Raw genomic sequence first — 26,365 nt, 5'->3', positions numbered from 1 at the left:
CGCGCTTTGACTTGCGATCACGTTTTGGGCCACCAGGTTTGGCTTCAATCGCGTTGCGATGTGCTCCCTGCAATCTTTTTCCTACCTCCACGATCCGGGGTGTGGACAGTCGCCCGCTCCGCCGGCATCATCTTGACCAAGAGGTTCGGTCCCTTGTAAGGGCCGCACCTCATCAAAATTGTGAAAAAATAAGGGGCTTGCCCTTACTCAAGTTTGTGCGGTAAAGCAGCGATCTAGGTACAATCGGTGACAGTATATAAGATACGTGACAATAATCGTTCTAACTTGGGTGCACGTCCTTTCTTCTTTTAGGAGACATTGAAGAAAGAAATCAGTTACGAGTTGAGCTGTATTAATAAATTACCTTTCCACAACACCGAAAAAAGCCACTCTTGTAGGGGAGCAGGCTTGGCAAGCCAGAAAACAACGCAAGAACAAAATACGGGCGGCGACGCCGCCAAAGCTTTTAAGAGATAATCTCGAACCCAAGCATGGCGGCAACCGTTCCTTACGTGTCCATACCAGTTCGCGGTGACGTCACAGATTTTGACGGCATCTGCTCGGGCCTAGGTATAATTTTATATAAGTTAATAATATACTATATCGCATTCTGTATAAAAAAATAACCAAACACTTGTTGGGCCACCGACAGCTAAAATACAAGGGAACACCTTGGAATCTGTGACGTCACGCTCACGCACCAGCGCTGAAGTTTCGGCGCGAAATTGAACTTTCACCTTATTCATTAAGAGACTTCTTACCGCGAAATTAACGAAAACAATGGTTTTGGAAGAACACTTTATCACTCAAAACGGATATGCTGTTGCCCTTTAGTGTCCATTTCACGCTGCGCATCTGGCACTTTCAAGTAAACAACGAAAATCACGTATCAGCGCGGCACAGTGTTCATGACCGGACAGTAGAAGAAAGGCACGCAAAGTATAGAAAGACTTTTGGGGCATACTTTTCCCTGAACTGCGCGTGTACATTCCCCAGAGGACCCGTTTTCACGTGTTGCTCCAACATAGGATTTTTGGCACAATTAGTTGGGATTAGACGTATACGCAACCTCCACTGCTTGTAACATAAGCATGCAAGGATGCGCAGACAAGTAGCTATTAGTAGCAGTCGAATTTCCCGATCACCAAAGTCGAAAATATGTGCTCTTTATCGTCACTACCTATCTTTGTTATCAGTAGGAGAGTAATCATTGCAGTTAATTGCGGTCTTGTAGCCCTTTCGCTGATTATACCAAGTACTTTATCAGGAATAACTGCGAAAAACAATCCAAACGTCATATGCTCAGCTCACTCCCTTCGTCTTCCTACTAAAGAAATTATTTCTTATGCTTGTAACATCACCCTAAGGGTAGCTATCTTTTGAGCCGATATATCTTCTCTTTTATTTACGAAATTCACATTTCAGTTTTCTTTCTGCGACCGCCCAATTCCCCTGTAGTGGGTTGAACCACATCGCGGGGGGGTCAACCAACCAACAACGCTGGCATTCTAGAAGAAGAGAACGATGGCAAGAAGAAAGCCCAAGCCAAGCTCTAAAGGTGAACTCTCTTCTCCCGCGTAAACAACTTACAACTACTCGCTTTTAGTCAACGCATCGCATTCGGAGAAGCGCTTGGAAACGAAAGCGAAGCCGGCGCAACCAGCAGGTAACCGCTGCGCCGTCGCCAGCGACATCAGTTTTCGTCGGGGAAGCCTCGGCAGCGCTGCCGGTTTTTCAGACAAAAAAACTGCTGTCGTGGACTGCGAGTGGCACGCGGAACGTATGTTCGCTAGTCGCGGTTCGTGCTTAGCCAATTAGTCGCCGGCAGCTTAGCGCTCGCCGACTGACGTTTATACGCTCCGCGTTCGACAGTCGCGACGCTCTTTCACGCCTAAAGAAAGGCCGCCCTGCGGCCTCCGTCGTCTGCTCTTCGTCGCGTTGGTCCGGATCGTCTGCCTGCATGCGTGGCCCTCCGAAGGTCTCGAGAGAAGAACGTTGACCGCTCTGCAGGGGGGACGGTCAGTTCTGTGTGTGTGTGCGAGTTCTCTTGTGTGAATGCAAGTTCGTGCGCGTGCTACGCCGCTATGGTGATGTCGTTGTCTCCTACGTCCCCGCGTTGCTGACAAGCCTCGAGTGTTTGTACCGCGCGTCTCCACGATATACGCCACCTCCCTGTTAATCCTGTCGCAGCATTCGGCTTTGCCGACCTGATGGCCATGAAACTGGTCAGCTTCAGGCGCAGCCGCATCATCAAGTTGGTATGCGCCATCGTCCTGCTCATATGCGTGGTCGCTTTCTTCCTGCCCAAGCCAACAGGTGACGAGTTCTATCGGGAACGAGTAAGTCGCTTTTGGCCGATCGGTGCTGGGCGCGCGAACCTTTCGTATCCGTTCGTTCATCCGAAACAACGTGGTCCCTTCAAGGAGCAGGAGGAAGTGTCGCCGCCGATGCCGGTGTTCAGAAAAGACCGCTCGCTGGGCAACTTCGAGCCCAAGCGGCACGAGCTGCGGAAGGTGAAGGGACCCGGTGAAGGCGGTGTCGCCTACCACGTACCCGAGCGGGACAGGAACAGTGCGGCCGACTCCAACATGCAGTACGGCATGAACGTCGTGGCCAGCGATCACATTTCGCCCAACCGGAGCGTCCCGGACATGCGACTAGAAGAGTGAGTTCTCGTTGTCACAGTCCGTTCCCTTTACTGAGGTGTAAGTGTGACGTGCGGCTGCTCGTCTGTCCGATCCGACAGAGATGACACGCGTCAGACCGCAACAGTTCTTTAGTGCTTATCAGGGCCTTCTCCATGTATTGTCCGACTCCGTCGGAAATGATGTCACACTTGTTTCTATCTTGCCATGACCGTCGTTGCTTTCTTTCGGGGGTCTATTACTGTACTGTAGGCTATAGTCTATACTAGATTACACTATAGTGCTATACTATAGTGCCTAGTCAGCAGTTATGTTGTCTAACACGAACATTACATGTTCATGTTAGACACTTCCCACTGTGTAAGCAGTCTCAGTAACTCTGCTGCCTACAGAAGCTAAGATTTGGCACACTGGACACTGCAGTCACTGTCGCTCACTTAGAAGAGAACCGTGTGTACAGATACGCACTGTGCAAATCGATGTAAGCAAAGCTTTCTGTGCTGTTTGCTTTCATTGACGATATCTGGCAGTGATGTTGACGCCCCGCAAGAGTCATGACAGCTGAGCATTATTAATTCCAACAGTGATCAGTTGCAACACTGTACTCATCAGTGTTGCATTAGCAAGTGTTTATTAAAGTGTTGCAGTGTAGGAATCATGTCATTTGCAGATGTAGTTGTGCTGTATTTGTCATACGTGCAAGAGTCATGTTTCTTCTGCATTTAAGTAATGTTTATAGAGATAAATGTACAGAAGTAAATGTACTTGTGGCTTTCAGTTTTTTTTTCATTCACATTGTTGCGCCTACATAGATTTCTCATAATTGATTTCAGCCACAGGCGCATTGGTTGCATTCTGCCTGAACAGTTCCTCTATAAAATATTTATAGCTAGGTTGTGTTCCCTTTCAACACGCTCTCTAGCTCCGCTGCTATTGGCACACCAGCTGGCTGGGACGCACCTGTGGCACAAGCCAGAAGGGTAGACGCCGTAGGCGCACCCAAAAAGAAAATAGCTGGATGTGTCACATAGCTTATTGCAAGCGCAGCTGTGCACAATGACGACAGGGCTATAGCGGCACCCAGCTTGTAAAGTTGTCACATCGTCAAGTCCCAATGTCGTCATAGTGAAAAGTTCTATGCCAGCGTCGACCCATAAATGCCATTAGTACTGCTGCTCATAAAGACCGCATCGGCAAACCTTCAAGCTCAAGGAATTGATGCGAGGCAGAAAGGCCTGTTGAGCAGAATGCGATGCTGGGCTAGTTAGTTCGTGCTTGAAATGTGGTTCTGGTGCAAGGAATACTATGTGTAAAAAAGAAGGGACAGAAAGAGGGCCAGAAATTGGTGCTCTTTCTGTCCCTTCTTCTTTACGCTTAGTTCCTTTATCCCGGAACCATATTTCAAGCCTATTGAGCACACTAGCAGTGGCCAAACATGTCTAGGGAGAAGCATTTCTGGTTATATTTTGTTGCCAGCATAAGTGCAGCAGCCTATTGTGCCCCTGTGACCAGCTTTCTTTTGAGATCAATGTGGTGCTTGCATTAAACATTGGATTTGAGCAGAGTGGTTTGTAAATTGTTCTGGATAATTTGCTGCTGTTGGCTTCGGTATAATGTTATAAACACACGCATGCACAAACGCCATTAGCTTTGCTAGTTAAAAAAGTAATAAATTCATCGTTTCATCTAAATGCTAATTTACTTACTTTCAAATGTAGTGACTGTTTGCTTGAATATTGCCTGCCTTGGTAGCAACGAAGACTAATGCTTCATGGTGGCAGTATTGCAACATGTAGAGAGGACCTACTGTTATTAACTTTATATGTAACTGTATATGTAACTGTATACTCTCTGTTTCAACGTGCCCGTCTCCAAGGGTTACTCATTAGCACGTCACACAAGGTCATCCTTTGATGCCACAGTCACACCTGCTCAGTGCTTCTACATTAAGCTGCATTCAAAAAAGCATGTGCTTGGCTGGCTCTTTATTGTCACTTGTGTTGCAATGCTGCAGGTAACATTCCATATGTTTCAGGGCACCGTCAAAGTGTTTTAATATGCTTTGTATAGCTGCTTAGAGAAAAGGCTCAAGGAAAAAAGAAGAGCGTGATCTTTTATATTAGATGTTAGAGAGTGCCACTAGCTTCCACAGAAAGGTTGCATAGTTACTTATAAGAACTAGCGCAGTGTTTATGTTATGTGGCTATTTATGTGTTGTTGGCTCATTGGGGTCAGTGGGCTTGAACATAATTTAAGTGCGTACAGGAAATCGTTTCATTTTGGAGATTGCTTGGCCTTATGGCCTGTGGTACTTAACATTACTGCATGGGTCAAACTCTTTGCAAACCAGGGTTTATTGTGAGGATACATGCAGACTCAGTTGAACCAGCTAAGGGAAATATTGATACCGAAGGAACCGTAATCCTTTCAGAGGCAGTCAGTGATCCTACAATCTTTTAAATATTTTGGGCTGGTGACACCTTCTATCTCTAGCCGTCCATTTATTATAATCTACTGGGCAGTGGTGGAGCGAACAGTAGACATACCTTATGATGATTTCGAAAATGAAACAGCAGTTGCTTTTTTTCTTTTGGTATTCAAAGCCACACTAGCTAGTTGTGTATTTCAAAGCTCCTGCCACAATTGTTTCAGGCTGTTTATTTCATGAAGCACTAGATTGTGTACTGTCCCAGTTTCAAGCACATCTGACTGTCTACTTCAAACTTTGTGAAGGTTGTAAGGGGCTAGCAAGTGCTTTATGGCCTTTCATGAGACCTTGGCAACCTTCCGCAACAATGGTCAAACCTTGATATAACAAGCACAGATGTGATGAATTTTCATGCCTGACAAAATAAGTCTCATATTTATTTTAGGTAGTTTATTTCATGGTTTATTTCACTGAGTATTCTACTGCATTACCGAAACTGAGAAATCTTGGTCCAAGACAATATTCATCATAGCAAAGTGAATATTTGTTTACTCACAGCTCAGAGCATACATTCTGATGGCAAAAATATTCAGTACTCATTAAGAGCAACTTGAAGCAGAACTTTCTGGACGTGCATGCACATCGTGGCAAAATTCTTTGGCATCGCTGGCCCACACCAAGCAAGCCAGTGTGCTGACCCTGTGTGACCATGCCACTTGCAACCACTTGCATGGTTGCACATGGATGACGGTGCAAATCATTTTTGTAAATGAGCATTGTTCACATGTGAGGTATTGGCATGGCAAGCCACTGACAGGCCAGCAAAACCTGCAGGAGGCCTTCTGCTGGCCTGTTGGAAGCATCACATATGCTTGTGTTCCTTGTGCAAGAAACCAATCACTTTTTATTTTTATTTGCGACAGTATATGCAAGTATGCTTATAATGAATATTGGATATAACTAAGGTATTTTTGTTTCAAATGCTACTGTTGTGATGTTTCAATGTACAAACATGCCTGACGCAGGTGCAAGTACTGGGACTATCCCGAAGACCTGCCAACAACAAGCGTGGTGGTGGTCTTCCACAACGAAGGCCTGTCGGTGCTTATGCGGACTGTGCACAGTGTCATCAATCGCTCTCCGCGTCAGTTTCTCAAGGAAGTGGTGCTGGTCGATGACTACTCTGATAAAGGTGAGGTGTTGCATGTGCCGTACCATATTCCCTGTGAACACAGGATGTGTAGCTTTAACGTGTGCATTTTTAACATACAAATTTGCTTTATTTAGGTTTAGAGTAACAGTTCTCCCACGTTCGTGCACAACGTGTATCGCCGAGTACATGCAAAGGAGAAGGCAAATGGAGGATAGTGAAGCTTCCGACTTCGAAGGTCTGCAGTCAGGCCCTTTGGGGATTTGTGATGGTTGTGATGATGATGATGGTTGTGGTGGTGTTGGTGGCGGCATCCCCTTCGAAATGGGATTTTGATAAGTGGTCACCTAGCCTGCTTGAGCTAATCAGGTAATCTGTAGATGTTTATCGGTGTAGCACTTTGTTTACATCTCCTCAATCTTTAATCTCGTCCTTCAAACCTCTCCATCTACATTGTGCGGTTAACTATGCCTGTCATGGATCCAGTCCTATCAAACTGTTCCCTGCTTCTTTTTCTCCAATACTCTAAACATTCAGACGATCAAACAAACAGACAATTGCTTTCAAGATAGGGCTCGTAGCAACCAGCGAATTGACTTTAGTACTAACTCATGCTTCAACGTGAACTAAGTGCCAAGAACACGGCGCACATGAAGCTGTCAGCACTCAGTGCACTCTGTTCCCATCGCAGATTGCTTTCAATATACGACCTGCACAGCCGCTCCGTACACAGCCGCCGCCGGAGTACAGTTGATCACAGTTCATAATGGTTCGATGCGGTTGGATAAGGTGCTAAAAAGCAATAACAGCTTATAACGATTGGAACGTCATCAGCGCACCTGCCGCCGCCACCTGCAGTAGTTTGCTTGCGTCATCAATTCACCTTGCACCGTCGTCAGCAGCAGTTGCGTCGCCGCAGCGTTGTCGTTTATACTGGTCGGATCAAGTTTCGTAACATTCATATTGACACCGGGCGGCAGGGAGATGAGCAAGTGGCACGATGCTTGCGCATGCTTAGACAACTCCCAGAGGAGTTTCCGTGTGAATTTTTTCTTCTTGTTCATTCTCACTGCATGGCACACTTCCAGTGGAGGTTTCACGTCTTCTGTGTTTGATGACTTGCCAAAATCACGTGCCATACATAATCAGTGGTGTTGCAGCCAGTGCATCTAGCGTAGAGGCGTTTATGCATGTGGACCTTGATTCCCCAGCAGTTAGCGGGGCTTCCTCAGGAGGAAGGGTGCACAGGCTTTCATTTGAAATTTCAGCCCCCTCGTGCAGCGTAACAGTTTGATACTTTGTAAACACAGCAGTCATTGCTTGGGTACACACCACACCTGTCTGTTTGCAATTCCCAAACTTGGTGAGGGGCCCTTTCAAACGAGCCACGTTTATAATTGGTTTAGACTTTATTAGCTGAGCGTTTTGTCACTCTGCATGTAGATTTACACATTTCTGGATGCACTGCAGTTATATTGGAATCTGGGACTCTCAGTTCTAGCTTTCTAGCAGAGCCACTATAGCAACGCCATAACGGGCTTCTACATCTGCCTTTAGCAAGTTTTATTGTTTAATATGATGCCATACAGCATGGAGTGGAGTATTGCTGTTGTAGAGGTAATAAAGTAGTGCAGTGTGGTTGGTCATCTGGTTACGAGGAAGGCAGCACAGAGTGGTCGACTTGGGCTTCCTGGTCAGTGAGGGTAGATGAAAACCATTTAAGAATATATATATTTGTCCAGTTGTGTTCTCATTACCAGCTGCAAATTAACATTTTTCTCTACTAAGCAAAGCACACAATTGTGAAAGCAGCCAACAGGAATGCACACTTGGTTATAGAAGGTTTGTGAATGTGAAAACCACAGCAAAGTTAATTTTGTTTTGATTTATTTATTTATCTCACACTTGTGTGTGCTCCATACACAACTGACCTCTCAGTTGCAGATAGCAAGCCTGAGGTTCAGTTACATTCCAACGCAGCTGTAACTAAAAAAGATAAAACTATGAAAAAGGTGCAACGACGTCCTTGGTAAAGTTGGGACGGAAGGAGGTCAGCTTCGTGATTGCTTTGCCATCTAGGTGTTTCATAATAGGACCTTAACATTTTAATTAGAAATACCTGACCATCTTGAATCTGGATCATTTTGCTTATACTGAGTGGAAATGCATATTATAAACCTTCAAGATCTTATTCTTCATGCAACTCTGACACCCTTTCACCCGAAATAGCGCACTGCCTTCAGGAGAGACTGTGAGGGCATTGGTATCAGAAATTGAGTATCAAAACTAATAACTTTATTTCTGTGTGACAACTAGCCATTGGAGCTCCTGACACTTGCAAAAGCACTCCTTTTTTGTTTGTTTCTGTGCCCTGCAAAGAGCTTAGTCATTGTTGTACGGTTGCATATTGCGAAATATTGATTGCTTCCAGCATCCTGAAGAATTGGAAGTGGCATGCGATGATATAATAGTCCTAAAAAGATTTGGTTCATTCTGAATTGCTCTTTCCACGAACACCTTCGTCATTGTCTTGCAAACTAGGTGCATTTTCACCTGTTTCTGTGTGCACTGTATGTGGGTCCACAAAAAAACCTGCAACAGATCCAACTAAGTAAACTAACCAACCAAACAACGAATCAGGTAGTTGACTTGCTAGCTGATAATCACTAATCACTTGGCTAGTAGTCAGTAGCTAGCCAACAAACTACGCCTGCAGTCGATTCAACTGCAACTATACAACTACACCAATTGATGAAACAACTTGTCACGTGGTTAACTTGCATTAATATAGTCAGTAGCTAGCTATTACTAAAAGAGACCTACAATGAATACAAATAAAACTAACCAGCCAGCCATATTGTCAAATAATTAACTTAGTAATAGTGGCTAGTAGTTAGTAGCTAGCAAACTACTATAACTACTCCCCCAAACACCTTACAGTGTAACTAAATTGCTTGTTAAGTTTCTTAAATTTCTGAAGTTAATTAAATTGCTCCTTAAGTGAAAGAGACCTCCAACCAACAAAAAAAAAGAAAACTTGATTCAAACATTTTATACAAGAGATGCAAGCCAAAGAGCTTTTCTTTGTTTTACTTTCTTTTTCCCGTGCTAGAAATCACATTTGTGGTGAAAAAAAGTCGAGGGAGCCAGTGAAAAGCATAACACGTTTGTCATCTAGAGTCGTTAACGTTTCTTTTCTCCTTGTTCCGTGTCGCACATAACGCGAGTCGGAAGCAAGCAAGAAAAATGGTTAGGTGTCGAGGCAATATGCGCAGATGGCTTTTTGATCTGCTTCCAAGACCTGCAGGTGCAAGACACGCTTCAAGGGGCGCGCCAGCTGTCACACTTCTCACTTTTTTCCGTGCAGCTGTCCATCATTCTCGGTGCTGCTGCTGGGGCTATTGCTTTTCTGTAGTTCCCCCCGCCTTTCCCCAGCTCTTACACTTCATCCTGCGCTGTTCTGTGCAGTATTTAGCCTGATTGTGTGTGTGTGTTTGATTGAACGCTGTGTTTCTTCACTTTCATTACCCATTAATTTTTTTTTTCAAATAGCAATTTATCGTAGTTTTGGGAAATACATTTGAAATTTTCGCCCTCCTCTCACATCATGTCTTTGTTAGTTAACTTGCATTATTTCTGGGCAGTACAGTGAAATCTCGATATAACAAACATGGGTATAACGAATTATGGTGTGTAGTGAGGTAAATTTATGGTGTTCCTTTTTAATATTAGAATGTAACCAATGTGTACTTACAACGAATAGCAGATGTAAGCAAGGTATTTTTATGTCGAATGCAACTTTGTTGTGAGAAAGTTCAATGTGTGCTTGAATGAATGCTGTGGATGCTTTCTTTTTAGCATGTTATTTTGCTCATTTGTTTTGGAACCAGTAATTTCCTTTATTCCTTGGGAAGACTTTGCCCCACACTTACTGGCATAAGAGATCAACTGAACTTGTACGTAAACACCGAGCATATTTAGAAATAAGGGTAAAAAAAATGAATCAGGTGCAGCTTGCTGATTGACTTCCTGTTTTAAAGAGAAATTTCAAGTTAACAGACACTCGTGCTGGTGTGCTTTCATCAAATCAAGGGGCTCATGCCATGGCATGGCATTCCATATTAACCGTTAATAAAGGTCAATGAAGATACGTTAACCTACGTTTGGATAACTGCAGCATCAGATCCAGTAGGGCCTTGCAAACTTTCTATTCTTGAACAACTACTACGAGGGTACATATGCTAAATATTTGTTAAAACTAAAGGTGCAGAGACTGCAGATGAATTGCTTAGTGGTTTGTGTTTGTATGTGCAAGTCACTTGGGTGCTGAGCTGTATCTGCGTAGAGGTGGCATGGAGTTACTGTTCCTGTGCTGTTTTTTCTATTCTTTTTTTCTTGTTGTTTTCTTACTTGAGCCAACATACATTTTCTCTGTTGAAGCACATCAACTACAAATAAGGGAGGTTCCATGAATGAGTGTTTGGGAGGAGAGCTCGTTGTCTGTTTACTGTTCTTTCAGCAGTGAGGTATGATAGACCTAGCCAGTGGTAATGCTCAGGCATTCATTACATCAGTATATGGGGAGAGCAATGTCAGCACAGACTAATGACAAACAAGAGAAATGATGTCACTCTCACAGGTTGCTAGACTACACCTTGAGAGGTCATGTATTAAGCGAGCTGTTCTGTTCTTTCTGTAGAACAAGGCAAGGAAGCCTTGTATGCTGTGACTGCGGGTAGGTCTATGGCAGTCACTCTAGAATGTGTGCCACCAGGCAGGTTTTGTTTCACCCCTTGCTGTATGCTTTCTGCTCGTGTAAAGTTTGTTCACCTTATATCGTGAGCTTTGGCTCAATATTTTCCAAAGAAACACCAGCGGAGCTTCTGTGAAGCAAGTACTTTTCTTTACTTAAGTTAAAAGTCAGCACCTTGTTTCTGTCCTTCCCATGTATATCAGGGTCCTTGGTTTCTTTTTTTTTTTTTGATGATGTTAATTATAAGTCACTACAAAGTTACCCAGTTACCTGGCTGCACCATTGTAAGCAGCTGAGTACCTGCATTTTCACATATACTTCAGCGGTTCAGCTTAGACTTTGTGCTAGCATGTGCGAAGGGGCATTGTTGTTTGACATCATAATTTATGGTTGCTCCTACTAGCATTGTATGCATGCGATGTGAAAGCCAGTTCTCCAGTTAAGCTCGACTTGCCGCTATAGCTATTGTGTTGCAAGATTTGGCTGACCTTAGTGCAACCTGCGCACACCTAGGCGCTGCTGCACTACCCCCCCCCCCCCCCCATTTTCAGCAATGTTCACGAACGTGGAAGACCATTCTCCATTGATAGTTGTATTGCTTTTGTTTTGGAAATTTTTGCTGACATTACTGAAGGTAATGCACATCTGATAGCTGCCTGAGATATTCACATATGTTAGTATTATAACAGGTGTGGTGCTGTCCTCTTAGTAGTGACACATCAGCGGAAAAGAGCCCTGTGCTCGCTGACAGCTTTCTGTGGCAGCTTCTGCGCTTGTGTTACTGTGCGAAGTAGTACGGCAGAATTTGGCAATGCTTTCTCGGACCCTGAATCAGTGTAGTTCGCTGCTTGCAAAGGCTTCACATTTGCAAAAACGTACAAGACCAGTGTGAGGCACTAAAATATAGAAATTTAATGCTGGATGCTGTATTTTATGTCTTAGTTTAATATTGGTACCCTATATTCATATTTTCTGTTCACCAGCGTAAACAAATACAAATGAAACTAGAGGTATTTTTAGGAGTGTTGTCACACGTGCGCAGTTTGCCTCCATTATGTTCATTTAGTTGCTACAGAAAGTTGTCAGTAAATGTAACACAGCCTTTATGATACGCCATGATGCGCATGTAGACCTTTTTTATGTTTACAAACAGAGCTCCCAAAAGACTTTGATTAATCTGAACAACACAAATTGCAATAGCGTACAAGTATGTAGCACCACATTTGCTGTAGAGTTAGAATGTTTGAACATTGAGTTTTACTACTAAGTGCAGCAGGAAAGCTGCCTACATGACCTTGATGCCTGGGACACGATCCTTACACCTGAGCACATTTCGAGCATGTGCATGTAGACTAGAGGACAAAATACTTTTAGAGCACGGCTCTTAGATGGTCATTCCTCGGTTGAGCACTGGCGTCCCTCGGCGTAACCGTGCGAACCCGCTCGTGCCACTGCTTGCAGATTCGTCGGCGTCTCCTTTCACAGCTGGCTCGTTGTCATCCTTCGGCATAACTGCATGAACGTGTTCGCGATACTACTTGTGCCTCTGTCATCGTATTCTTTCACAGCCGGCTCCAATGCCGCTCATGATGCCAAGGTTTCCACACTGCCCCTCCCTCTGCAAAGGCACTGACGACACTGGCCCAATGCCAGGGGCTGCGGTGATTTTGATCTCAAATTCTTTGCCTGAATACATCGCGAAATGAAAACGCACATACAGCTGTGCTCAAATTTCACATTAGGGACTATCGTAATCGTTGGACATTTCTTTTGTTGGTTGGCTAACTTGGCTGTCAAAAAAATGCATGACTGGAAGTCTTCTGGGGTCATGAATGCACTGCTGCCTCAGCATGGACAAAGAACAGTCTGTACTTAGTGGTCTGATTATTTTTCTTATAAGTTTTTTGAATTTGGCATACAGTGTCAGTTATCGTTCTTATATTTGGCAGTTACTGGCCCCTGTGTAGCTGTGATAACAGTTGAAAGCTTAAAAGAATGTTTGCTGCTGCGTTTACTCTCTGTTACACTGGCACCAGGCTACCTTCTCTTCCTCAGCTTCACTCTTGCCACAACGCAGTGAGATACAAAGCTTTGTTTACCACAGCCACTGAGATTTTAACTTATGCCCCTGCAAGAATGCGTAGTTGGGTGCTAGGTACGCTAACCATCGTGCTGTAGTGCAGTTTAGGTGCTTGGTCAGTTGTGTCAAGTTATGTGTGCTGGACTCCGAGAGTGGTGGCACTGGACCACTGGACTCCGAGAGTGGCGGCACCTGTGTATGCATTTCAGCAGCCACAACAAGCAGTACCATAGTGGAGGAGGAGAAGGCCGACATGTTCACTGCAAAAAAAAATTTTCTCTATAAAATGAGAATATCCGCCGTAAGAGCCTGCTGCTGCTCAGAATGAAGTGAATCGCTCACTAAAGTCAGCTGATCTTGTTTTCATTTTGCTATTCCTCAGGTACATTTGACTCTTCTTTATCATAATTATTTAATGAATTTTGCTTGTGGTATTTTTACCGTGGGAAGCAGTCAGCATGTTGCAGTGAAGCTTTATTGCCATAAAAGCTGTCAGGTTGCTTACAGTTTCCACTGATGAGACAGTTTCTAGCTTTAATTTTCTGCGTTGAGTGGAGGTCCTCAATCTTGAATACTCAGGAAACATACTGGCAATCCCTGGTGCCCCCTAAATAACCTCCTGTGATAGCTTTTCTACAAACCAGTTTCAGTTTCGCTTACCAGTGGGTGTACTATGTCTCATGACGTCATGACACAGAAGGATGTCACATGGGAGAGAGATGATGTGACAGTTTTGGCCCTCGTTCCATCATGCTCAGTTGCCTCCGAAGATGCTACTCATTGTGCGGCTTGATGTAGCAGCATTTAACATACCACCGAGTTAGCTGGCGCGAGTGCCAAAACATATCGGCATTCTGTTAACATGGGACTGCCTTTCGTGATGTCACAATATGGGATACACAAAGTCGGTTTTTAAAACTCTGACTCGCAAGGACCAGTGTCTCTAACGTGCGATTGCATGTGACCGCAGTGCTCTTGGGAGCAGTAGATAAAAAAACTGAAGTGCAAACATAAAGATGCATTTGTTGTTTTCTGTGTTCGAAGTTCCAGCTAACCAGAATAGAAGTTGGAGCTTTTTGTAAAATCTATGCTAATCGAACTGAAACACTCAACAAACGATGTCCTTACAGAAATACAAGGCTTATGTTTACCCATTCTGGGCTACAAGGCCTAAGTGGGCATTATTCGCTCATCCTGTCCTGTGTACTTAAGGGCGTATTAGCCAATGATAGTGTTCACCCATTTCCAGTATCATGCTTTGAAACCAAATGGGGAGACCTAACATGAAATGGGCATGCGAAGCTTAACAACTAGCAGGTGGGCAGTCTCTGTGCTGATGACATGCAGCCAAAGAGCAGGAACCAAGTTGGAAAAACGCCAAGTGCAAATTCAGATGAAAGGCAAAGGCAAGACTGACCAGGACAGGTACTACTCTGGAAATTGTCACATTCTGCCGTAATGTTGAATTTGCCATGCTGTCAGCTCTGATGAGCCCAGAAGGCTGCTATTGCCTCTTTGATTGGCCCGAAACACTGCCATCACAGATTTGACAGTATTGCAAAATTCGACAGCATGCAGGATGGCACCCCCAGTCTAAGCTTCGCCTTCATTGTATTTTGCACACGACCTTGCTGCTTCAGTGTATACCAAATTGCCACATGTGCTGCCGGTGCCCACCAGGTGGCTCTGGTAGTGGAATGTTATTGCCATCTGTTGTAGCCGTGCAACTACCGTATTACTGGTTCCCTCCATCTTGCACATCCCCATCTTGCACAGACAAATATGTTAGGGGAGCCTCGAGAACATTGTGCAGAAAAGACAAACGTCGTGAGTCTTGAAAAGTCATGTGGGGAAAACAAATGTCAAGGAGTCATGAGGTAGCGGAGGGCGCATCCTGCAATTACTAAACACTGCCTTTGCTGCTAGCAACTTACTTGCGGTGAAATAATTTATTTGTTGGTTCTTTTTGACTCCTGCTGCTGCAGAGAACCTGAAGGGCGAGCTGGAGACGTACATTGCACACAACTTCCCACGAGGCCTGGTGCGCCTGGTGCGCAACCGCGAGCGCGAGGGCCTGATCCGCTCGCGGAGCTACGGGGCTGAACAGTCGCACGGCGACGTGGTTCTGTTCCTGGATGCCCATTGCGAGGTGGGCATCAACTGGCTGCCGCCGCTGCTGGCACCCATCCGGGCCAATAGGTGAGAAAAGAAGGCTCTTTTTCCCACTTGGCTTCGCTTCAACATTTGGGTTGGTTGGTGATGATGCATCTTTATTAAATCGGCATGAGCCAGAGAGGCAGAAGAGAGGAATATAAGATGTTGCTGGGCATTGCAACTATACTTTCTTGTTGGCGCATAAACAGTATGGTCTGCTATTAAAGAGAGCACCTAACCAATATGTGTAACCCCTTATGTAATACCTGAACAGGGATAAGGAACGAATGACAATGAATAAAGTTGATATAAGTGGAACATTTATTTGCCTTTATCAGAAAGATGTGGCTGATGTATTCGATCGGACATGTATTTATACACAGAAAGCTGGTCTGTGGACCTTCATGCCAGACCCGAGCAATAAGGGAGGCCAGAACACTAACTGCGTGCTTCCTTTAACCCTGAATCGTGCTGTGCCTGCATGCAAACAAGCAGGCGACGGGAATGCTCAGGAATCTGATCGACTCTTACTGGGCTGTGCTCCTTGCCCAGCAAATAAAAAAAGACGCTTCATGTTCAAGCAGTGGTGGCTCCTTGCACTAATTTGTGATGGTGCACGACTGAACAATGCAACAAGACCCAAACCACATACTACAGCGCTGGCTTACAAAACGCAGGGCTTTATTTGTGACGCAGGAAATAAGAAGCCAACTGTACTTGCTCTAGTTTGAGCTTGGGTGGAGCTGCGACAGTGATCACGGAGGTCATGCTCTGTCTTGCTATCGCCGCTTGTTTTGGGTTAGAGCATAGTCTTCTGTATTTTTTTACGATGTCTGACGAGTCGCTCTACAATGCATGAAAGCCAGTTGCCCATCGTGGTGGTGCCACATTCCCAAGCATTTTTTTATACCAGCTTTTGCTGTAGAGCATGGGTTGTGTACTGCTGTTGCTCTGTGTCTTCTCCTATGCTTCCATATGACGCACCAGTAATAGTTGATGCGACCCTAGCCATGCTCCATACCCTGTGATCAACCACAGGAAAGTGACGACGTTTCAGTGCCGCCCTGGTTTCAGTAATACTGGACAGGCGTTGAAAAATTGCAGAATGTTGTGGCTAGAGGCTCACACAGGGAGAACGCCACCCTCCTGTAATAAGCGCCAGGAAGCAGGTACGAAGGCGTAGCTTGACTGAGTTCTGTAGGAACATTTGATAAAAGCAGCCAAACTGCATCTCCTTTCATTTAAAAAAATATCTGTGTAATTATAAGTTTTCTATTACCAGTGGTTGGTTCACTGCTATTCACGAAATATAAAAGAACCTGTTATCTCATGAAAACTGGTATCATATTAGTAAGTTGCTTCAGAGCACACAAGAACACACTCACACTACGCACATGCTCGCACAATGCACAAACTTCCAAAGAAAAGATGCCACCACCCCACATTTTCATACAAAGGTGTGCGTACATATGACAGTGTTCTTTTGTGCTCTGAAGCTACTTCCTAGCATGAATTTCCAACCAACCCCAGGTACAAGTTTTTGGTATCGTAATGTTGCTGTTCTTGTTAAAAGTTATGGGAAGCACCACAGGAGCACTAATTAGCCATTTAACCTTGAATTAATATTTGCCTTTACCATCTGCTCCTTTAACTACCATGTAGAAGGTGCACTCATCCTAGCTGCATGTACATTTATAAGCAAAGACGGGGGGCCGTTACTTGCTGAAGCAAAGTCGTTTTGTCATACTGCTGCTAGTACAGGTGGCATGGCTCAGCCAGGCAAAGTTTGCTTTTATCAGTGTCCCCTAAGAGAATCTGCTGTAATATTGTCTTAAATAAATCAATAAAGAAAAAAAGCTTCTTTTGCATTGCTTGACAGAAACTAGCCTGTTTCAGCCTTTGATGTTTTCACTTCTTTTCAGTGTTGTCTGTTTGGACACCCACATTCAAACCTTACTTGCTAATATTTTGAGTGATCAAATGAGAGCTAAACTTCGCGTCAACCAAGCAACTTCTACAGAAACCTGCATGACCGGGGAAGCTTTATGTACTGATGAAATGGCAGTGAGCTGACTGAAGTGAAATAATACAAAGTAGCAAGTTTCCCTGTCCTTTGAAACCAAACCGTGCACACGAAAAAAAAATATATATATATATATATATATATATATATGTGTGTGTGTGTGTGTGTGTGTGTGTGTGTGTGTGTGTGTGTGTGTGTGTGTGTGTGTGTGTGTGTGTGTGTGTGTGCGTGCGTGTGTGTGTGTGTGTGTGTACTGTCCTCTTCCCGAGTTCAGCACGGAGACCATGCCAAATTTTTCTTCAACTCCTAATTTTGCCTTTCGAGGACACAGAAATGGATTCCTTCTGCAGCATTCTGCTACATGTGATTGCATGGCAATTTGACCTTTAGAAAGATGTTGAGTTGGCTTTTCTGCAGTGCATAATTGTTCAAACTGTGTGGCCACTAGTACGTTGTATGTATCCTGCGCCATGTACGTTTGCCTTGGAGAGCACATTGCTCTTTGTGTGAAGCATCAAATGGGCTAGGAAAGAGCACAAAGCACAATGAACTAGAAAGTACCAGCTGCACAGCAATCATTGTGTCACCACGTCGGACACTAGATTTTGGGCACTTGCATTGCAGGAAAACCAGCTTTAAGCTTTTCAAAGGGCAAAAGCTAGCATTACAGAAAGGTCTGTGCATGGTTACTTTTGTAATCAAGACGGGGACAGTGTAAACCTTTGCCTACCAATTCTTTCACATATTGGGCTTTGTCAGTGGTTCGAACTGTGCTCCGTCTATGTTATCACCAAGAACGGCTAGCAATGGCTGATAAGAAAGGAATAAAATGGCGCAATATTAAATTGTCTAATCGCACAGGCCCAAAATATAGCTTTTTGCACCACCTTAACACATTCTGACTCCACTGCAGGCGTGCAATGACAGTGCCAGTCATCGACGGTATCGACAAGGATACGTTCGAGTACCGGCCTGTCTACCATGGCCGGCAGCACTTCCGTGGCATCTTCGAGTGGGGCATGCTGTACAAAGAAATTGAAATCCCCGACGAGGAAATCAAAAGGCGGAAATACCACAGCGAGCCCTACAAGTGAGTCAGTCCAAGGGATGAAAGAAAATGCTAAGGGGCCATCGAAGTAGAATCTTGGTGCTACCATCAACAGCAGTAGCTATTCTCCCCTGCTTGACTTTCAAGACGACTTGTTTTTATGCCTCATCTTTGAGAATGAGGAAAATTGAGGTTAGGGTGTGAGGTTAGAGCCAACTCGGGATATCTATCTCTTTAGTGTGTATTAAGCGAAATTCTAACGCTTCTATGCTGCGTTTGCTAGAGCTAGCTGCGTTGATGCAGGCCTCGTAGTTTGTAGGTGATGGGTTTATTGACTGCAGATGGCCCATACGGGCAGCTAAATGAGCGTTGCAGACCCAGAATAGGTGAGCAGCACTGGGCCATTTGTTTCTCAATTGCTTGTGGGCTATCTTGATCAGTAAACATTTATTCACTAATCAATGGATGGATGGATGAAAAACTTTATTATATTTAATCAATCAATGCCTCATTTTTATGGCTGTGACATGTTGCTATGATTACTTTGTTGGGCAACCTTATGCTTTGCTTGAAGTCAAGCAGGACACAGCCCGCACCGTGAGCGACGACTGCGAGGATTGGCTTCAGCAGCCCATTTGTAATTATTTTTACCAAAATGGCTTTAAACTGCGTATGTATGTAATAATAATAGTTATTGGGCCCTTCTACTTCACTGTAACATAGTTGCTTTGTTTACATGATGGACATGTATGTTCATTTCCTTTAGAATTGTTTTTAGGTTCTGTTACCTCAGAATTGCTCAGCGCACTCGTTTGACCACATTTTCTCTATTGATACTACTTACAATATAAAACATAGGGCCCAGTTTTGCAGTAACGGAGATGCTAGGTTAAAATAAATCTGCTAGCACCAGAATTTTTTATTGCTGAATGTTAGTGCTTTATGATTGTTACGAGCATTAAAGGAACATTCAGAGGGCATCTATGCATGTATCAACAGCAAAGGTTATCAGACAGACAGTTTCGTGGCATGACCTACAGTTGGGCTTACAGGCACGCCATGAGCTTAAAGAATGCATAACAGTTATTGCTGTAAAACAATCAAAGTATGTTGTTGCCGAATCTGTACATGACACCTTGAAAAATTGTTTTTATATTTGCAGGTCACCTACACATGCTGGTGGTCTTTTTGCCATCAATCGAGAGTACTTCCTCGAACTCGGTGGCTATGATCCTGGCCTACTAGTCTGGGGTGGCGAGAACTTTGAGCTATCTTTCAAGGTAATGCTGGTTCTTTAATATCAGCCGAAGGGACGCTTGAAAAGACTGTTGCAGGAATGGCATAAAGTTTATTTAAGAAGGCTAGCAGTGGCACAGAGAGACAAAGCACGGAGAGAAAATAGCCATTCTCTCTTTTAAAGCGAAAGCTTTACTGGCCGTGAACTTGCGATTTCGCCGTGGCCGTGCGCCGAGGAGGCACATGACGTCACACCGCGTTCCTCGTCACACCGCGTTCCTCGTCGTTGCGTTCGCCTCCGCTCGCTTCGACAGCTGCATTGCATGCCTTATAACATGTCAGAGGATTGAAAAGGAAAGCTCGCGTGCGCCGCAACACAGTTGAGGCGGCAGTATGGACGGCGACAATTCTGATAAGCAGGAGGAGGCCTGGAATCGACATCGGAACGAGAGGAAGAGGAAACGAATCGCCCAGGGAAAAGACGAACAGTGTGCCGAACGACTGGCTAAACGCCGCAACATAGCTATGCAAACAGACTAACCTGGAGTTGCAATCAAGATTAACCAAGGCTAACCATGCTATGCCTTAGCTTTCGCTATGTATATCCTGGCATAGTTGAGCTAAGCCACTGCCAATTTTTTGTTTCCGTGCGTATCGAGAGCAGCATTTCACATTTTCCTACCTAAGCCCTACCTTCTGCTGCAGAGCTCCATGCTAATATTAGTAGACGCAGAATCACTGCACCAGCATCTGCATTGCACCCACCAGTATGACCATTGAAAGGGAAAATGAGGCAATTGCACATCAAATAAGTTGCCATTTTACTTTTTCTTAAGCCTCGTGTTATGTATAAGGTAGTTTTGCTTGCATAAAAGGCACAAATAGTTTCAGGTAAGCAAAAGCACCGCATCGAGTGAAGAGGAGAGGTGACGGGGTCAGACAGCACAGAGCTTTGCTTCTCACGATGTCAGTACTGTTGTTAAAACAGCCATGTGTCAAGTACATGGCAGCTAGGGGCAGCATCCTGACCCAATGTGTTCAACCACAATGAATTCTAAAGGCTCTCCTGTTGTGCAAAACAAAAAAATACAAAAAGATGAAAGCTGCACTGCTGCCAAAATCTTTACACTGCTATACTCTGTTACATATTTGGCAGGCAATGCTGCTGAAGCTATGCAAATAGCGCAGTCATAGAAATCTCAGTTGGTGCATTTTGCAGTGCATTCACTTTTGATCTGCGACGCTTTCTACAGAGTAACTTTCTTCAGAATAGCTATCCAATGGAGCTTTCGAGCTTCTGTGTGAATCTTTTTCTTTTGTCTTATCTCTCTTTGTTAACCATAAGGAGAGGAATAAAGATTTCATTTCATATAATACTACTACAACTTCTGGACGTAAGGTTGCATAAAATTATGTATTTGTTCACTTTTGTGCTTCCAGTATGCGGCGTCCTGTGGTTTGATTGCGAGTCCCAAGAATTACGCTGTGGCTGTTGTTTGCAGAAACTTGTCTTACATACTCATTCGGTGGTAAATGGGTCTAGATATGTGGTGTCCACCATGTAATAATGTCATCCTTTTCTGCATAAGAGTACAAGACTGAATGTTACATCAAATTACACAACGCACACATGCGTCTTTCTTTCCTTTGCCATGCAGTATTTTTTGGTTGCAAATGGGAGTGGTAAAGGAAGTCTCTCTAGCCTTTCTGTCATTGCCTGCTATGTGCGAAATGGAGTGTAGATGTGTTTAACCGCGGTGTAAGAATAGGTTAGGTGAGGGAACGGCGAGGGCGCGCCGCTACGCAGAAAGGAGGTCGGAGCATTCTGCTTACACGGCGGTCAACAGAGGGCGCTACTGACTGTTCCCCGGGTCTCCCGCTTTCGCCTTCGCGCCATTCGATTGTTTTTGTCTGCTTCGGCTTGTCCCTGCATTCGCGCGCGCGTTTAGTCAAATCTAACGCCCGGATCGACTTATTATATGTGGCTGTGCGACGGTGACTGTGGTATAAAGTTTGTAAACAGGGATGAAGTGCCTCAGACAGGCTGGCCAACGTTTCGATAGGAGGACCTATCTTTGTCAAAGGCGGCCTCGTCATCCTCGGCATGTTAGTTGTAACGGGTTAGTTGAGTGACGTAACGTGCGGTTGTTGTCGCTGGCGGCTGGTTTTAAAGAGAGAGATTACAAGAGGAAGCAAGCGCTGTCGTCCGACGTCTGTGAGCTTCATTCTCAAGACGCGGGGACAAGAGCGTGAGAGTGGGCACGCGGGGAGAAAAGAAAAGAAAAGCCACACAGCTTTTCAGCAATTCTGTTGCCAAAGGAATCATGTTTTATGCACACAGAGGTGTGCCAAGGTTGGCTGATGCGGAACCGACAGCTAAATTTACATTTTTTTTTGAACGACCTGTTCGACGCTCTAAACCGCCGGTACCCTGCAGAGGGCATTCGACCAGGAAGCAGAGATTTCACTACTCTCCAAGCTGCATCTGAATGGCTCGACTCATGGGAACAACAGGTTGTAAATGGTGACATTCCAAAAGACCTCTTTTTGACCCAGTCGACTACCGAAGGTTTGCGCGTTACGCTGAAATCTGTCCAACAGCTTTCTACCTACCTTCTAAAAGACTGCGGTTTCAAGTACGTGTTGACGGCCAAAATGAACCAGGACCCCTTAGGATGCTTTTTCGGAATAATCAGACAGGCGGGAGGTCAAAATGAACATCCGACCTTTCCCACATTCTTGCAGTTATACCGCATGCTAAGCATGTATTCTTTGTTAAAACCTCCGCAGTTTGGAAACTGTGCAGCGCCTGATAACAGTCAGGCTGCCGTTGTTACTCTGGCGGATTTAAGGGAGATATATCAGAGTTCAGGTATGGAGCAGCCAAATAAACTGCAAGAATTAAAGCGAAGCTTGATGGGCTGATCGAAGAAGGCAGCTGGGAATGTGATGACATATTTGAGCTAAACGACTGCGACGCAGACGTTGTAGACTGCATTGTATACTACGTCACTGGCTTTGTCTCAAGAAAACTCGCAAATGAGGCCTCCTGTACGATTTGCAAGGAGGCGCTTGAGGGAACAAAAGGGATCGCAAACGTGCCTGAAGCCGACCTGGCGAACTTAAAAACGAGAGGCAGGCTGACGCACCCGAATATGCATCTTTTTGATCTCTTCAAATACTGTGAGCAGAAGTTTGAAAAATATGCGAGTGACAGGCATGCGTTCGATAGGACAATTGATGCCGTTCTGTAAAAGTTCCAGTTTACATTTCCATGCAGTCTTCACAAAGAAGACATGCTTGCGAAACTCATCCACTACTACGTGTGCTTGCGCATGCGTCAATACTGCAGGCAGTTGAAAAGCCAGAAAGACAAAAAGAGCCAGGACTTGCGAAAATTGTCAAAAGTTGTGTGAGCCCATGGTTCGAAGTGACTGCATGAACGCTGAAATTTACTTTGCCGTGCCATATTTTCCCTCACTTTATTCTCCCACATTAACCAGTTGTTACCGGACTTGTGCTTCTGTCAGAATGGTTCAATGAATTTCTAAGAGCTTTGACTCTTATGGAGTGAAGCGTCTTCATGATCTTTGCGGGGCGAGTATGGATATAATTCATGTTATCGTAATATCACGCTAACATCCGTGGCGGTACGCCCGTGTATCTCTTCGGCATTGGTATGGGTCTTTTCCTTGCACAGGGTAATGTTCGGCAATATCTAATAACTGGCAGAGTTAGTACGAAGCCTGCAATGCGAAATAAAAGGCAGTGTTTTATTAAATGCATGTGCATGCCATCAACGCCACGTCGCGCTAGGCCCTCGTATACTGATTTCGACGCTTTGTTTAAAAGAGGTGAAATGTTCTTGTGTAAATAAAGGACACTTTACATCCCCAAAGTAGAATACCAGAAGAGGAAGAGGAAGGCCAGTTAACCACGCATTTCAAGGAAATACAGGCCCAACGCAACGTATAGCGATCGCGCCGGTGTGGCCTGGTCGCTCGCGGAGCGGGGAAAAGTTGGTCGCGCCATCTGTCGGCTGCCTCCAAAAGTAGAATGTTATGACAGGGCGCTGGGCGCGGGCGCTCTCTCACCTAAACTACTCTTACACCGTGGTTTAACTCAGTCACACATGGTAGCAAGGGTGCTGTATTTTACCAAAGTAGCTATTTAGACTTTGCAATTTTTGATAATTTTTGTTAAAAGAAAGTTCATTTGCTGGCCTAAATAAAAAAAAATCTACTGATTGCAATTGGTATTACAACGTTGGTGGTGTAGTGGCTTTTTGCATTGTACTGCTCAGCCTGAGGGGCACGGGATCAAATGCCAGCCGCCACGGCCGCATTTTATTTTATTATTTGCAATACTGCCAGTCTCAGTTGAGACCAAAGCAGGTGGGCACAATTTTACAGAAAGAAACAAACAGGTCATGTTACATGGTACATTAAAAGAAAAAAAAAAGGAAAAACGCTTCCTTAACTACTGCAGAAATCACCATTAATACAATACTTTTGATTGGTATAACAATATGGCCATAACAATATAACAGTGTAGTTAGTATAACAATATAACAATATTGTATTACTAGATTTTATATAAAGAATAGCGAATGAATGACACTTGTAAGATCAGAGAACTTATACAGGTAACAGATAACCGCGCAGAAGCGACGAGTTTGGGGTTTGAAATGCATAAATTCCACGCACAGAAATAAGTATTACAGATATATGGTTTAAGATTAAGATATGTGGGTGTGTCAAGTGGCGTCTTCTCTGTTTGATGTCTCCAGTAGGTTGATGAACGATGAAAGTGACGGAGAGGAAACTATGTCTGAGTGGAGGAGATTCCATTCTCTGATCGCACGTGGGAAATCATTTGATGGATGCGATGGAGACAGGTGGTCAAAATTAACCCAGAGCCCCCCACTACAGTGTGCCTCATGATCACGTAGTGGTTGTGGCATGTGAAACCCCAGGATTTAAGCTTTTCATATAACGTGGCTCTGATGTTCACAGCTTTGTACTGTACTCTCCAAATTGAGTTTTGTTCACTGAACCCCAAGGGTGGTTCAAGCACCCTTAAGAGAAAGAATGGAGCTCTAGTAACTTCTGGGCAATGAATTTTTATTTAGGCCCCATAGTTCTTTTTTTACAATCACTACTGAAAGTTGGAACAATTTTAAACTTTCCTACGCAAGGTTACGAAACCTGTGATATTACAAAAGGAAATAAAAAGAAAAAAGTTGCAGTTGTTGAAATGGCACATATTTTAGTATTTGCAGAACTTTAAAACCTCTTTTTGATGGCTACACCATTGCTTTCTTGATGCTTCAAAGGTTTCTTGAATTTCTCATTGCTTTCTCCCACTGTTTCGAAACAAAGTATGTCCAGGAACGTAGAAGGCAAAGTGTGTTGATTGCACAGATTGTGCGAGCAAGGCAAATGGGAACGGGTGGAAATGTGGAAAGTTCTGCCATTAAAGGGGTCCCACATGGCGCTTGAATTTTTTTCCCCACTCATTTCACGTTGTATTTCATCACTGTTCTGCAACACCCTGGCCTAGCTCCCTTCACCAGGTAACAAAGCCAGTTAGCCAAACAAAATGCCTCGGTATTTTTTTAAAGTGCTTTCCACTTGCATGTTTATGTGCGTTGGAGTAGCCACTGCATGTCGCACCGTTTGCCGTGTCTGTTCTCTGTCCAGATCTGGCAGTGCGGTGGCATGATCTACTGGGTGCCGTGCTCGCGGGTCGGGCACGTCTACCGCGGCTTCATGCCCTACAGCTTTGGCAAGCTGGCCCAGAAGCGCAAGGGGCCTCTCATCACTGTGGTGTGTATTGATGGAGCAGAATGTTTCCTGTGCTCTATCATAAGAAGCCAACAAACACTGACACCGAGGACAGCATAGGGGAAATTACTTGTGCTTAATAAATGAAATAAAGAAACGATAAATTAATGGAAATGAAAGTGGATGAAAAAACAACTTGCCGCAGGTGGGAACCGAACCCACAACCTTCACATAGATGCATAGAAGCAACCTTCGCATAGAATGCGAAGGATGTGGGTTCGGTTCCCACCTGCAGCAAGTTGTTTTTTCATCCACTTTCATTTCCATTAATTTATCATTTCTTTATTTCATTTATTAGGCACAAGTAATTTCCCCTATGTTGTCCTTGGTGTCAGTGTTTGTTGGCTTCTTATGATATGACTGATAAATATCGGGCCCGTCGGTTAACCCCCTTTTTTCTCCTGTGCTCTAGTCACACCCACCATGATGTCTTGGTGGCTGCAGCGTTCTGCTGCCGAGCACGACGTCACAGGTTTGAATACTGGCCAGGTTTCGACGAGGACAAAATGCACACTTAGGTTTAGGTGTACGTTAAAGAATCTCAGGTTGTCCAGGCGATTCTGAAGTCCCCCGTTACGGTGTCTCTCATAGCAGGAGTGTTGCTCTTGAAGGTAAAGCCCCATGAATGAATCAATCAATCAGACAACCAATTTTTTCTGCTAATGTTCACCTGGCCATGTGCTCAGAAGCAGGGGTGGACAGATGCGTGTTAGCCATGTGGTCGCTTACCACGCAGCCTGGTGGTAAAATCTGGTAATACTGAAAAAAAAAAGAAATGCATGACACATTTATGGTATAGCATAATGTTCTGTTTTAAGTACTTTAACTCTTAACTACCCTGCCCATGTTTTTCCATTGTTTGTATGTGAGATCTAAGGCAGTGGTTACTGTTTGTTTCATGTGATGACACTACATTTCCAGGCAAACTTCTTGTATTCAGAAATTCAGGTCACGCATGCTGCTTCTAAACCTGCTATATTTGCTGTACAGATATTACCAAGA

General features: G+C 44.4%; 1 protein-coding gene across 4 annotated transcripts in view; it reads left to right on the top strand.

Annotated features, from left to right (window-relative positions):
* The first annotated feature begins 1,435 nt into the window (after window positions 1–1,435).
* Pgant7 (N-acetylgalactosaminyltransferase 7) overlaps window positions 1,436–26,365 on the top strand; it is a 39,857-nt gene continuing 14,927 nt past the window's right edge. The window contains exons 1-8 of one of the 4 annotated variants that reach the window (XM_065455898.1): window positions 1,436–1,558; window positions 2,191–2,339; window positions 2,424–2,665; window positions 6,099–6,265; window positions 15,042–15,255; window positions 18,147–18,323; window positions 19,444–19,561; window positions 25,220–25,345. In XM_065455898.1, coding sequence (XP_065311970.1) covers window positions 1,525–1,558; window positions 2,191–2,339; window positions 2,424–2,665; window positions 6,099–6,265; window positions 15,042–15,255; window positions 18,147–18,323; window positions 19,444–19,561; window positions 25,220–25,345 — 1,227 coding nt within the window. In that variant the 5' untranslated portion in view covers window positions 1,436–1,524. Of the gene's footprint in view, window positions 1,667–1,691; window positions 2,019–2,190; window positions 2,666–6,098; window positions 6,266–15,041; window positions 15,256–18,146; window positions 18,324–19,443; window positions 19,562–25,219; window positions 25,346–26,365 lie in introns of those variants that run through there. The other 3 variants (XM_065455895.1, XM_065455896.1, XM_065455897.1) reach the window with 3 other exon arrangements.

The sequence above is a fragment of the Dermacentor albipictus genome, chromosome 7 (assembly GCF_038994185.2).
Source record: "Dermacentor albipictus isolate Rhodes 1998 colony chromosome 7, USDA_Dalb.pri_finalv2, whole genome shotgun sequence".
NCBI classification, from domain to species: Eukaryota; Metazoa; Arthropoda; class Arachnida; order Ixodida; family Ixodidae; genus Dermacentor; species Dermacentor albipictus.
This window is presented reverse-complemented; position numbering and strand designations above follow the sequence as displayed.